The 15589-nt window shown below is 37.6% G+C and overlaps 1 protein-coding gene across 1 annotated transcript in view; it reads left to right on the top strand.

Moving 5' to 3' along the window:
• The first annotated feature begins 1001 nt into the window (after positions 1-1001).
• Positions 1002-15589, top strand: part of LOC134676777 (homeobox protein ceh-19-like) — a 42483-nt gene continuing 27895 nt past the window's right edge. Inside the window, exon 1 of the mRNA XM_063535160.1 lies at positions 1002-1299. Within this exon, the coding sequence (XP_063391230.1) occupies positions 1002-1299 (298 nt within the window). The remainder of the gene's footprint in view (positions 1300-15589) is intronic.

Below are 15589 nucleotides of genomic sequence, written 5' to 3' on the forward strand. Positions count from 1 at the left end.
TTTGATTCTAATTATGTGCATAACCGACTCAATCGTATCAGGTACCAAGCCTTTTCTACCAAGTCAAAGCCAAGAAACGCAACCAAATAATTATCTACACATTAATAACAAATGTCAAAACCCCCTCCGACGCGTCCAATTACACAAACTAACTAAATAATTATCACAATTAATGATCACGCGCATAATTCACTCCCTAAATAAATCGTCTTCGATGTTACAAAGCGCTCGCGCAGCGGCCACGCCCCCTCGATCTGATTGGTCAATCTCTAATTATATCTTCATGCGCGCTCCAAGAGCTATTTGCATCGTTTAAGACGCTTCAACGGAATATCAACTCTATCTAGTGTTGTGAAGGTTGGAAGTTGTTCGGGAGGTTTTTAAGTGAAGCATACAGAATTGTCAACTCGAAAGACGCCCATTAGCTGAAGCTCTTCATCTCCATTCCAATCAAACTATTCCGACAAGTCAAATCGTGTTAAGAACACATTCAAATTCGAATTCTAATGTTATACAAGAAGGTTGGTTTTTGTTTGTTAAAGAAGTTGAAACGCAAATATGTTTTTCAGAAGAGGCAGTTAAGATTCTTGGCTTGGACCAATTTGACAAAAACGCGTCGTTAGTTTGGGAGTAGTTTAAATTATTATCGCGTGTGAGACACTCGAGACGGACTTCAAAAGTTTCAAAACGGTGTGGGGATCTTTTATGTGAAGACGTGCGAGTGAGTGAGGGTTTTCGGAACTTTGGTCCTGAAAAAAATACGTTAAGTGCCAACGGTGAAACTGTGTTAGATTAGTAGATAATACTTAATAGAGTATTTACATACGATTTTTATTGTCAAATAAAAAAGTGCATTAAACAAAAAGAAATCTATAATTCTTAGGTGCCATAAATACGAACAATTACAACAACAAATTGATTTTAAAAGAAGCTATATTACAAATCACAACAAAATCAGAGAGTAACAACAAAAGTATCCAAATTGTAGAAGTAACAATAAGATGGACAACACAGAAGAAATGGACGTCGAAAATGCAACAGAAAAGAATGAGAGAAAGCTTCCCTTCTCAATAGAAAACCTCCTTTCAGACACATTTAAAACTAAAGATGTTGATACAAATAATGATAATAAACCTGGTGCAAGTGGTGATAATGATAAAGCTGTGTTTGATTATCCGAAGTATAATGATGATATTGATGATAATGATAATGAGTCGGATGATGGCAAAAGTGATGTTGATGTGGAGAGCTCGATGGATGCACAGGAGTTGGATAAAGTTGCTGATTATCAACAATCAAGTGAGTAGCATATTTTACGCCTTACGGGGTAATGATAACAAGCACGTTAATTGCAAAAACAAAAATACACTTCAGCGTAAAATAGGAAATTAATCAAAATAGCACCGTACCAGTCGTTCTTGAAGTCGGTTTTTTCTATTGCCGTTTCAACACCATTATGGTATGTTTAAAATAAATAAATTCAAAATGATTGCATACCAAACCATGAAAGGTGATCATATCATAAGGTTACACCGTCTGTCCGTCCGTCCGTCGGTCTGTATGTCATTCAACAGCTAGGCTCTGCAAAAGGTTAGTCCGATTTGTGAAAAGGTACTACGTGGGCCATACTGAAAGTTTCTGGATTTTGATATATTTTTATTTATTTTATTTTTATTTATTTATTTAGATATTTAATTCAGGCAACAAGGCCCATATTACAAATACCTTACAGACTAACATACATATGTATTTTATAAACTTAAAACTAAACACTATTTAGACGACAAAACGGCGTGGCTCCGTTGTGTCGACAACGACACAACGGAGCCACGCCGATATATGAGACGACTTATTTTTTCTAAGTGCCCAGTCCAGGAATTTTTAGTATGCCCTAAGTATAATTATTTCGACGGCGAATGTATGAGAATTGTACGTTATATGTATAAGAGGGAAATTCAAAGAGCTGGTGGGGGAAAGTCACTTATTTTTCAGTCTGACAATATCGAGTTGCAGAAGCCTAGAAACACCAGCAAAAGGGTCATTCATAAGACATTCTGCGGTCTAATAACTACGCAACATACGATACGACAGGCTACGACACTGTTCTATAGATCCAGCACTATATTCTGTATCCTTAGATATTTAAATAAAAGTAAACAAATAATTTGTACATTTTCGGGTAGTTATAACATTTATTAATTAACCAACCAAATACAAAACCGACTGGATCTGTCACTGAACGACCTAACTTTAGCCTACATTATTTGATCATGTAACCCTCAGCTGGTTCTCTTATTTATCGCCGAAAATGGTATGGCCGATTATCACTTCCCAACTCACGTTTGGCGGATTTTTATTTCGCCGAATTATCACTTCCCAACTTTTCAAATCTTTTTTTATCATTTCCCAACCGCACACTTACCAACTAAACGTTTGGTCTGTGTTTAATAATGCCAATTTTCATGTCGTAGAATGTTTTAGTTGGCATAATATACACTTAGTTGTTTATTGTTTACCAATTGTTTCATTTGGTCAGACTGTACTACTGTACCAAAGGGGGCCCGTTTCTGGATCTTAGATTTTTTTTTTGAGAAAATGAAAGAACATAGGGGTTTCAAAACACTTAGAATAATTTACAAGATTTTGATGAAATAATCACTTTTTTCTTAATAATCTTTCCTCTAAAATCAAAAATGGCCGAGATATTTGACCCGAAAGTTGCTGTGTAATTACGTTTTTTGGGTTGTTGAAAAAAAATAACCTCGAAGACTAAGGCGGGAGCAAGCTCCCGCCTTAGTCTTCTAACCTAACCATATCCAAGTCGGCTTTGTCCAGGAAGGTCTTGCTCGCTCGCTTCGCTCGCTCGCTGCCACTGGCTTCAAATATACATTATAAAAAGTACAACAACTCGGCCATTTTTGATTGTTTGGTAAGTATCTTTTTCTTATGGGGGGTAACTTGCCTAATGTATGAAAAGCGAACTGTAGCTCCAACGAAACGTTATTCGTCCAAGAGTTGTTCGACCAAGTGAAAGATTTGACAAATGATAAGTCTCCCAAAAGTTTAGAGGCGTTATAATAATCTACTTTACAATAATTCTACCAATTGAAACGTTGCCATACAAAAATTTGCTAATCGTTAGTTGTCAAAGTGAAACGTCGGCGAAATGTTGGTTGGCAAATGAAATTCCGCCAAAAATAGTTCTGCGAAAAGGCAGAACACCCCCTCAGCTATACCCTATAGAACCTGAAACTTTCTTTCATATTCGAGCGATAAATTTCATGAAAATTGCTTGACAATTTAAAGCTTTTTTGTCCACTCTGAATAGGCGAGACGCTTCGCTCGTATTTCGCTCGCTCGGTCAGTGAATTGAAATTCCGTCAAGACTTCTAAACTAGGACATATGAGCATATGACTTATGTGTCTATCAGTTTTTCAGAGTCTAAGAGATGTAAGATTATTATTTGCTGGACTTGGCGGGGGCACTGCCGTGCCCCCAGATAAGTTAGGTTATGTTTTCTTATATGTATAGCGATCTTTGTATTAATTTACCTATAACTAAATAAAATAACCCATCCAAAAATGCCTTTCATCGAAGTGGAACTGCTGATGAAGACCATAACAACCTTTGGCGGATCGTTATCTTTGTTTGTTAAGGTTCTTTTCAAGCAATTTGTGTTCTTAAAAAGGGCTTGAAGTATAGTGTGACATAAAATAGTAGAAATAAAATAAAATAATATGATAATATATTATTATGTAAAACGTTCATAAGTGCTTGTTACTAGGCCTACATGAATAAAGTATTTTTGACTTTGACTTGACTTATTGAAATGGAACTAAAAAATATCCATAAGTACTAAATTTTCTTTTTGCCATCTTTAATCATTTTACGTTTACGTAGGAAGTGGCGCCCTCAATAACTTTCTACTGCAATTTCTTGTCAGAGTATAAAGTGGCGCTGTTCGTGATATAATCGTGATGTGAAATATTAAAATAAAGAAACTTCTTCCTTTAGAAAATGACACAGATTATAGGTAATTTTATTTATTTTATTTTATTTATTTATTAGAGCTCTCAATTATTCCACAGAAAATTGTATTAGTTAAGTTATTTATAATTCTTATTTGTTATATAAGTTTTTTTTTCTACTCGTGTACTTTTATCTGTCATTTACATAGTCACGAACGAACATATAAGGGCATACATTATTAATACTCCTTAAAAGTCTATAGTCTATTGCCCAAAAAAGCACTTGTGTCGTTTTAGAGACATTACGATACGGTAAGCTAGTGCAAGGTAGCAGGTGCCACATACCGGTACATTGCTACCAACGTGACAAACGATTGAATGCATACGGTTTTCATTTAAAAAAAACAAATTTGTACTGAGTTCATTGCTACCAACATAATAAAAAATACTTTTTTTGGTATCATCACTATTGGAAGGTGGACTTCTAAGGCCTGTAACACACTTAGACCCTACAGCACCACAACCCTGGTGAGGTGCGGTAGTGTGTAACGGCTTTTAAAAAAAACATAACCATAGACATTACTCGTTTGTTTTTACGTTTCCCGCCTTTCCCGGTAATTTCTTGTTTTTTGAGTATTTTGCGTTACTATTTGTTTTGCGTTCATAAAAAGTGTTGAATATGGACAAAAAGGACAACATTGTTTCTACACCTGAAGAAATATCCGCTGCAGCACAAGCAGCGACCGAAAATTTGTTGCCTAAGTACTAAATCGCAGCACCTATACGACAAATCTTATGCGAAGTTCATGGCGTGGAGATTGGAGCACAAAACTTCGTCATTCTCTGAAAACGTCTTATTGGTGTATTTTCAAAGACTTTGGAAGCTCCGGATCAGATCTATCTTTTAAGCAAGGTTGGTATATGTTATAAATTTTTTTGATTTAGGGTACACAGTACAACGAGCTATATTTATGTACATTTTATATTTTTGCATTGAAACTGAATATTATTTAATTCTCCTTTGTCTTGTTACAGGTTGCAGTAATATTTGGTATTATGGATGGGTGCTTGTCGCAGACAAGAGCTACATACATATAGTAATGCCTGCTATCCAAAATTTACATTGACATTTTCATAAATAAAATTTAGTTTATAATTTTTTTGTATTTTATTTAATATTGCCTACTCATAGAAAAAGCATTGTATGCAACGTTGTATAAGTAGTCCAAAAATGTTCATGGCGTATTTATTAACAATGTTCGCCTTCGGCTCACATTGTTACCCACGCCACTCACATTTTTTGACCCCTCTTATAAAACTGTTGCATAAAATACTATTTTTCTACTGTAGACCCCTTCTGGGTAAAAGCCTCCTCCAGCTGTTTCCATTTGGATTTATCTAGCGCTACACTATGCCATTCTTTGCCTGCAGTGGCAATAATCTCGTCCTGCCACCTGGCTAGTGGATGTCGTGTTATAGGTAATAATAGGTAACAAATTAATCTACATTCAGCCTATTCGATCGTTAAGCATTGTCTTTTCGTTCCAAAATTCACGTATATTCTTCGCGGAACCCATCTTTGGAAACACCCCAATTTGGTCTCAAAATTAGATACATTGGTAGTTGAAACACTCACATCCATCTTTAACATCTCTTTTGACGAAAGGTCTTGGACCCAGGCTAGCCTACCCATTAGGTTTGGTGGCCTGGGCATCCGCAAAATTTCTTGTGTATCCTTACCTGCGTTCTTGTCCTCGGTGCATGGTGCTCAAAGCCTTATAGGGAAAATACTAGGTCCTTCTATTGGATCTATAGAGGCCGCACACTGCTCCGAGGGCAAGAACGTCTGGTCTATAACCTGTCCCAACACAGACCTGCCTGAAAATCCCTGCTCGCAGAGGCAGTGGGACGAGCCGCTCTGTCAACTAGTACGGAAAAACCTTTTAGATACGTCACCTAGTTCGACAGACCGAGCTCGTCTCCTTGCGACTGCAGAGTGGGAGTCAGGTCTGTGGCTGCAGGCGCTACCCTCTCCAAACATTGGGACTTTTCTAGACAATACTACCTTCCGCCTAGCAGCTAGCTTACGTTTAGGGGCATCTACCAATCAGCCACATCGCTGTCAATGTGGCACCACGGTGGACATTCTTGGCCACCATGGCCTCTCATGTGCACGAAGCGCTGGCAGGATCCCCCGCCATGCCAGTATAAATGATGTCCTCCGTCGGGCTCTTGTTAGTGCCAAAGTACCTGCAGTCCTCGAGCCCAGCGGTCTGGCCAGGGATGACGGCAAGAGACCCGACGGAATGACACTGGTGCCTTGGAGCATGGGTCGGCCGCTAGTTTGGGACGCTACTTGCGTTGATACCCTGGCACCGTCCCATGTTCCAAGCACCAAAGACTCTGCTGGCGCTGCGGCTTCCTCAGCCGAAAGCCTCAAGCGCCGCAAATATGCCGCTCTGGGAAGCAGCTACATATTTGCGGCGTTTGGTGTCGAAACTTTGGGGCCGTGGGGGCCAAGTGCGCGTCGACTGTACAAAGACTTGTCGGCGCGCTTAATAGAGGCTTCTGGTGACCAGAGGGCTGGCCACTATTTCGCCCAGCGTATTAGCATCGCTATACAGCGGGGAAATACGGCCAGCCTTCTGGGCACCTTGCCCGTTGACGGCGACCTGGGGCAAATTTTTTATCTTTAGTTTTGTAAGTTTTATTATGTTTGTTTATTCCTTTCTTTGTTTTTATAACAAACTTAATACAGGTACCTATTAAATAGACTTCGGCTATGATATTATAAGAATTGCTATAGCGACCCGCCCCGGCATCGCACGGGTTGACAAATTATACACAACCACCACCACAATCTTCCTCACGAATCATTCCACAGTTAGACCAAGAAAAGTCTGCAGTGATGTTGATAGGCCACGCAGTGCAAGTGTTATTTTAAACGTCAAGCTTCTATGAAATTATGACGTATAAATAACACTTGCACTGCGTGGGCTATCAAAATCGCTACAGACGTTTCTTGGTCGGACTATATATTATAGGTGAAAATCGCATGAAAATCCGTCGAGTAGTTATTGAGTTTATCGCGATCATATACAAACAACACACAAACAGACAGACGCGGCGAGAAACTATGTTTTATAAGGTGTGGGTTTTATTAGTGATAAGAGCTAGTAATGTGGAGCCAACAGGAGTGGTCATTTCTCCATACAAACGTACTCGACTGTTTCCTCCGTGGGTTTTGACCGTGTTACCAACTCGGATTTTGAAAAAATGCTAGACTAATGTCTAGATTATGCCAAAGTTTTTTGAAATATGCAAAAAAAATACTTAAATGTCACTTGAAATTAGACTCTTAAAACACATACATTTTTCAAATTTGTCTCCTTTTTCTACTGACAAGATCTGCTTGACCAACTTTATATAGTCCGTCGACGTCCAGCCGTCCACAAAAGTCAGAATTCATATGAAAATATGAACCACATAAGGCGATGGCACATACTGTTGCTGCCAAGTTGGTGCAAATTTGGTTTAGACTAAATTATGCTAAAAAATATGCCAGATGCTAAATGGAAAATTTTGGTGCCAAAGCAAGTGAAAATATGCCAGATCTGGCATCAATTATGCCAAGTTGGCAACACTGGGTTTTGATGCTAGAGCAATGATTTTTTTCAACACAGATTAATATTGTCAATATAGGTGTCGGACCGTTTTGCTTTTTTTGATATTTTTGTTTTTTAAGGCGCTAGAGCCAAAACTGATATCAATTAGCCAAAAAAGCAAAACGGTCCGACACAGATAATTTCATAATCATTTAGATTTCCAAGTTTGGTTAGGATTGGTTAAGTTTTGGAGGAGGAGTTTTACGCGGGATTTTTCGCCTTGTCCTTTTCGCAAAAAATCCCAATTCGCCAAGTGCGAGTCCGACTTTCTAGGGTTCCGTACATAAGTCCGACTCACGCTTGACTGCACATTTATAATAGGTTTTTCTGTCATCTACAGGTAAAGAACTACTTTGTGTATTTTTTTCAACATTTTAGACCCAGTAGTTTCGGAGATAAAAGGGGGGAATGGTCATTTTTTGGCTATTTTCTTAAATAACTTCGAACCTATGTATATTAAAATTATAAAAATAACATGTGCATTTTAAGGTTACTAATTTACATATGTGTACCAAATTTCAACTTAATTGGTCCAGTAGTTTCCGAGTAAATAGGCTGTGACAGACGGACAGACAGACAGACGCACGAGTGTTTTTTTTCCTTTTGAGGCACGGAACAATAAAAAATCAAATAATTGACAGCGAACGCACTTCACTCCATCAATAGGTAACGCCTACGTCCTCAGCTACAATAGCACTACTCTGCATGGACTGGAGAGATTTGGAACTATCAGTGGCGGATTTGCAGTCTTTGCCGCCCTAGGCCCCAGGCCCTGTAGCCGCCCCTTTCAAGGCATACATAATACTGACTACATTTTGAGTTATTTCTTGTTACCATCAGCGAATTTTTTGTCACAATTTGCCGCCCATAAATATCTTGCCGCCCTAGGCCCGGGCCTACTGTGCCTTAGGGCAAATCCGCCACTAGGAATTAACTATTAATATTTACAGCTGACTGCTGGAAACTTTTACAACTGTTCTACCATAAGAGATTTTCCTCCTTTTACTCTATAATTCATGCAACACAAGTGATCCCAAAGCGATCCTATAAAGGGCCTGTTTTATTATATCTTTTTGAAGTAGGTACGGAACACGGAAGCACGGAACCCTATCAAGAAATAGACAGTAATTCTCAAATAACACATTTTTAAACGCTGTAATTTTACACTTAAAAATGGGAATAAAAATCTTACGGCACTTCGCGCCTTCGCGGACCATTTCCCGTCGCGCTCCGCGGACGCAGCGCGGTGACTAAATAAACGACGTCTTTATTTTATTTGAAAACTTATCCGAAAGAGGCATTCATTAATAATAGTTGCACTTCGGGGAGTGTGCCCAAGAGCTACACGAGCTTATTCCACCGTCCCCATTCTACCATCGGACTTTTAGACGCACGGCCGGTTTCCATCCGTACATGGTAGATATTCCACCAATTCGCACGAAGCGCTTTGCTTCTACTTTCCTTATGCGCACTGCCAAGGAATGGAATTCCTTGCCGGCGTCTATATTTCCGTGTTCTTATAACCCGGCAACCTTCAAATCAAGAGTGAACAGGCACCTTCTGGGCGAGCTCGCTCCAGCGTAGGCCACGTCTACGCCTCGCGGCTAGTCTGTGGCCATGAGTAAGCCCATTCATAATAAAAAAAAAAGTTAATATGATTTAAATTAAGATAAAAAAGAAACTTAGGTACCTATGCCTAAAACCATTCAGTTCTAAAACAAAAATGATCGCACAAAAAAAATTAAAATCAATGCGAGACTGCAAGTCAACTCGCGCCGCGAGGATTCCAACGAGTTTTTATTTTTTACTTTTAGTACTTATTACCGGCTTAACCAAGTTGACAAAATCCCACCAAAAACATTTTCATATAGAGTCTGTGCGGAAAGAGAAGAGTCGTGGGATTTGAGGGCGCGCCAGTGCTATTTTATGATTTTTGCTATGCTGACAACACTGGTCACGTGATTATAGTACGACACTAAAGGTCATGATACTTGAATCCCTTTTGTTCCGGTTTTTTACCACGGCTTACTAAACGGAGCCTGGTGGTGGTGTCGGCTCGTCAACTCAATCCCCTGATTTAGCGCAGGCACTAGTTTTCTTTTTAAAACACACTTGTTTTTATATCTCAGATACTAAAAAGTGAGTGCGATTGACAAAACTGCTAAAAGTGCTAAAACTAGTTAAGAATCTGCCCAATACAACTGTAATTTTAGTACCAAACAAGATAGAGTCTCATTTATGTCTGCCTAATCTGTGCAGTCCAACAGTTATTAAAACCGGGTAGATCGGGTAGAAATTGGGCAATAGAACTGTAATTTTATCTGGGATATATTTCACCCATTGTAAACTTGACTTGTAATGTATGTGTACATTATTAATAATAAATATGGATATTTGTCAGTTATTTTATATTATGAAATAAATAAATCTAAATCTAAATCTATGGATAAAAATAGTGCATAAGTAGGTAGGCCTTATTGGGATATGTCCGGTTCTCTCATCTCACGATGTTTTACTTCACCGAAAAGTCACTGCTAAATATGAAATATAATTTCGTAACTAACAGAACCTACAAATAAAGAAATATTTTATTAGAAAAAGTTTTATTCTTTGTAATCGAAGTCTGAATTAAAATATTCAATGTCACTTATGTTTGAGCTAGCTTCAGAACAACCAGCTATCTTCATCTGAACTGGATGTGCTTTAATCCGGCACGTAGATTACGAATTCTTGCATATCACCTACTTAGCGGTCTTTTATTCGAGATACCGTAGGTACTTTTACATAATCCTGAAAAAAAAAATACATATAAATATGCATAAAATGGCAAGTATCAAGACTATTTGTCAGTTATTTTAAAGACCATGTATGACCTGCATATTTATGAAAATTAATATATTTTGAATGAATATACTTACCGATTATGTACCGGAGACAAGTTACTTAGGGGGCTTATTAAATAGGTAATTATATTTAATATTAAATACAACATCAATACCCGCGAATAGCGGAAACACGTTCCACGACTTTTTGTAAGTTGATAGTCGGCTTTTAGCCGTTTTCTTCCCGCTGACAAAACCGAACAATGTTAAATATAGGTAATTTTCCTTGTGGTTTTATGTACGGATTTATCGTGTTTTGAAAATATTTTATACATAAAACTTGCGGTTTTTGTTAATAAATATACAATGACAGAAGTTTGTTTACTTTTTACATGACAAGGTGTCAAAGGTTTGATTGCCATATAAAATTTAAAATGTTTGTTCCCGTTTCTGCCACGACTCTTCTCTTTCCGCACAGACTCTAAAATGATGCCAAGACGAAATCATAAGGCTCGCACTGTCAAAAAGTTATCAGATCTCTTGTAGAGCCAAGCTTCTAACTCTACAAGACCTTACTTCACAAACTCTACATCACCTTAAAATTGTTTAAAAAATTATTTTTTTCTTCTTTAAAATAATAAACGCCTGTATGACCAGCTAAATTAAGATTTCCTCACATATCTCGTCACACATACTAGTACATACGAGTATGCATGTCATTTATACTTAGTAATAAGTTTTTATTAAAATATTTGTTTACATATAGGAAACTATAAGTCTATTACTAGAAGAATGACTATACAGGGTGGAAAGGCACGACGATCCTTCCCGGAAGTATTATGTATACTTATCTGTTTTATAAGACTGTTTGTTTCTTAATCAATAAAAAAAAAATCTAAATATGAGGCTTGGCCGTTTTTAGGGTTCCGTACCCAAAGGGTAAAATGGGACCCTATTACTAAGACTTCGCTGTCCGTCCGTCCGTCCATCCGTCCATCCGTCCGTCCGTCCGTCCGTCTGTCACCATCGCAGGCTGTATCTCACGAACCGTGATAGCTAGACAGTTGAAATTTTCACAGATGATGTTTTTCTGTTGCCGCTATAACAACAAATACGAAAAACAGAATAAAATAAAGATTTAAATGGGGCTCCCATACAACAAACGTGATTTTTGACCAAAGTTAAGCAACGTCGGGAGTGGTCAGTACTTGGATGGGTGACCGTTTTTTTTTTTGCTTTTTTTTTTGTTTTTTTTTTTTGCATTATGGTACGGAACCCTTCGTGCGCGAGTCCGACTCGCACTTGCCCGGTTTTTATGCTTAAACAAGTCCACTATTGACATCATACCCCGAGAGTTTTGTTTATCTGGTATCCAAACCCAATTAAGTTATGAGGGTTCAAAAAAACGAAGGACTTCGAGAAAAGGTGGGTATATAGTGCCCTTGCCCTTCGCTTTGCTCGTCTTGGCGGGAGCACTAGAGCACTACCGTGCCCCCAGATCGGAAAGATATGGCAGGAAGAGTGCGGCGAAATAGTATCTGACGACTTTTCAGCAGAATGAGTGGCAAAGCGTCCATAGAACTCGAGTCCCACCAGATTGCCTAATTTATAGTCAGTTAAGTACTTTCAATGTGGATGAATGTGGTTAAACTAAAACGAACACCAAATTAGCTCCGGCACCACTGCTGGCAGAGCCAATAGTGAGTATTACTGCAATGTTCTGCCGCCAGAGTGCAGCACTAATGTGTTTAGTAAACCATAGAGTAACTTATACATACTAGGCCTTAAACAGTTTTTTGACAAGTTTTCACTATGACATTGATGCATCAAGGCGGTTTGTTTACAGGTGGCCTACCGAGAAACGCGATAATCGAAATTCTCACTCTTCTTTACCTAAATACTCGTATTTTTACTTTTTAATGCTCCAATTTTGACAAACATACAAATTATATTAAGTAAGATGAATAACGATATCCTAAAACATTATTTAAACGTCGAACTCTGACAGTTGTACAACATTTTAAAGATACTGGCCATCTACCGCTTTCATGTTTGTAACCATAGACAATTTTTCTTTTTCCACCGTAATTACGGGGGGAGTTAACGAGACGCGAGATTTATCTGCGTGGAACGGATTTAGAAAATGAGACATCAACTTACGTGTGTGCGTGGAACGATTCAAACGGCTAATTTGAGTTTGGAACGATATCTGTGGAGTTTGGATTGCTAATTAATAAGATAGAGTCTGGCTAGCCAAAAATTGTTGACAGATATTTCGTTGTTGTATCACCAATTGTCTATGATTTAAAAAAAAGCTAAAAGTGAGTTGTCAATTTATGTCATTCATTCAAATTGTTTGCGGTTTATAAGGGGTTTATTGTTAATAATATTAATAATTTCCATACTGAGTGATGTTCGCAAACTATTATTTAAGCTCGTAAATAATTACGACAATGTGCGAAGTCGACGTGTAGCGTTGTATAACGAAAAACTGCAATGTTTACAACTCCTAACCAAATGTAAACAAATTAGGAGGTTGTTGCTCTATAAATATTTTGATACTTTAAGTACTAGTTCTAACATTTGCCTATTACTTTGATTAAGTACGTGAATTTATTAATGCCTGAATCTCATAAATAGGACAAGTGTATAAAAAAACGGATAAACTAAAAGTTCTGAAAAATATCTATAAAATCTAAATATTGGAACGTAAACATATGTGTTTGTTGTTGACTGTACTTTAAATAGTGGTAGAAATTATGTAAGCTGACTTTGAGTGCACGTAAACTTTTATTTAGCTTATTTCCATAGGTACCTTACTTGTGCACAGAATACCAAAAATATTATCTAGTATCAAAACTATAATTCCTACTAAGCAAAGTGTGACCAGCCCAAGATTTTTTGAATTTCCCGCCAATAATTTAGGTAAAATTTCAGTAGCCAGACTCTATAGCTGGTCAAACCAAATATGTCAGTAAATAAGAACAAAAAACTATACTTATCCTTATCTTCTGGGTGACAGTCTAGTGTAAGATAAAGATAGTATGATTCTCTCTGTCTATGTTTGAAATGAGACAGTCCTTTGACAAACAACACTTTTCATATGTTATTATACAGGGTGGAAAGATAAGTCGGGCCCTGGTGGGAAACTATCTTAAATCCTTAAGCGGGCTCATTTTACTTAAAGGAGACATTCCTTTATTTTTAAAAAGAAACAAAACTGCATTCAAAGTATTTTTCTTTTTTTCTTCAATTTGGCTTGTCTAAAAAAGTCTTAAGTACTAAATATTAAATTTTATGGATATTTTGTACGACAGACGAGTGTAAGACCTAATGTTTCTTGGAGAAATGTTATCATTAACATTAACTGTATCGACTAGTAGAATAAAATTGCGAGTTTTTATTTTTTTGAATTTTTAGTCGGTTCGAGTCCCGGGCGAGGCAAGCGAGTTTTAGAAAATTTTGAATACAGTTTTGTTTCTTTTTAAAAATAAAGGAATGTCTCCTTTAAGTAAAATGAGCCAGCTTAAAGATTTAAGGTATTTTCCCTCCAGGGCCCGACTTATCTTTCCACCCTGTATAAAAAATAGCGTTGAATACAGAACCTCCACCATCTTGAAATTCAAGTCCATCGAAGTCGAAGATACTATAGTAGAGTCTGTGCGGAAAAAGAAGAGTCGTTGAATGTATGGGACCCAATACTTTCTCTTTTCGAACAGACTCTATCCCAAATGTTTCCCTTTTAACAGATTTCAATCTCGAGATCTTCAAGATGGTGGAGGTTCTGTAAATAAGCATTTTTTTACCAATGTGATAGCGGTTTACAACAATTACAACTACCTGCATAGACAGAAAGCATTTGAAGAGGAAGTCTTTTGAATAAAAAATATAAATTTACAATATTTTTGAGCTTGGTTGCAGCTTAAATGCATTAGCTGCTATACCAGCATACCCAGGTATTACAGCTCAAAGTGCATGATCACGTATTTGAAAAAAATCAGCTGCAAACATGCTTAGATGGACTTTTTCACTCCATGCCTGAAAGATAAATAGTTTTTGTTTTACTGATACTGATACTAGGGGCAACTCCAGCCCGCAGATCCTGCAGCAAGGACTAGGAAGAGGAGACTATAGGGGGGAGGCGAAGTTGAGGCAGATAGCCCTGTAAGCTCGCATGACTCTGCTGATTCAACCTAAGCGGCATCGAGTCAGTGGAGGTGTCAGCGTCACCTCACAGCGGCTAAGCCTCAAACGCGAAATCAGCCTGAAAGAAAAATAGTTTTTCTGAAAGAAAAATAGTTTTTGTTTTGTAAATAAACCAAAAAATATAGAATCCAGTGAAACTACTGACCGCATAAACCGTTAAAGTCGCCTTTATTGCCACCCTGGCCCCTGTTTCACCAACGTGACAGGTGCGACGAATTGTAAAATCACTGTTGCTGACGTCACAAGCATCCATGAACTACGGTTACCGCTTACCATCGGGCGGGCCGTATTCCTGTTTGCCACCATCATTGCATTATTTAAAAAAACTTTATGATATCGGAAAAAAACAGACATTTCTCTTGCTAAGTTTATGACAATTGTCACAAGAACACTATTACAATTGTCACGAAATTCCGACATATAACTCATTACCTGTCAAGAATAACCTACAATTAGCCCCATGCGTGATTTTATTTTAATTTTTCAAATCATTATTTACATCGTTTGAACACCGGAAAATATAAAAATTCTTTTATAAAGTTTCCCATTATTTTATAAAGAAATATTTAAAATGTTGAATAATTTTGAGCGGTTGAAACGCTCATAATTTTTGGCGCGAATTCTTGATGACGCGATGACGTCACGCGTTGGACTCGTGAACTAACTGACGTTTGTTATTATTTACTGTTCTATGAAACTTATGCAAGCAACTCCGCTCTTTCTGTGTTTATTCGTTGTATTGTTGTTAATAACATGGAAGAACCTAAAAAAAAACATTTTATACTTCTAATAGGTATTGTTTAGTACCAATGTGTAGAAACACTACCATGAATGCATCCGAGAAAACATTTTTTGATGTGCCAAGAGATGCGAAAGGACGCAAACGATGGTGTAAACTTATGAAAAGAGGAAAACTAAACCCCAAAA

The sequence above is a fragment of the Cydia fagiglandana genome, chromosome 25 (genome assembly GCF_963556715.1).
Source record: "Cydia fagiglandana chromosome 25, ilCydFagi1.1, whole genome shotgun sequence".
In the NCBI taxonomy this organism is placed as follows: Eukaryota; Metazoa; Arthropoda; class Insecta; order Lepidoptera; family Tortricidae; genus Cydia; species Cydia fagiglandana.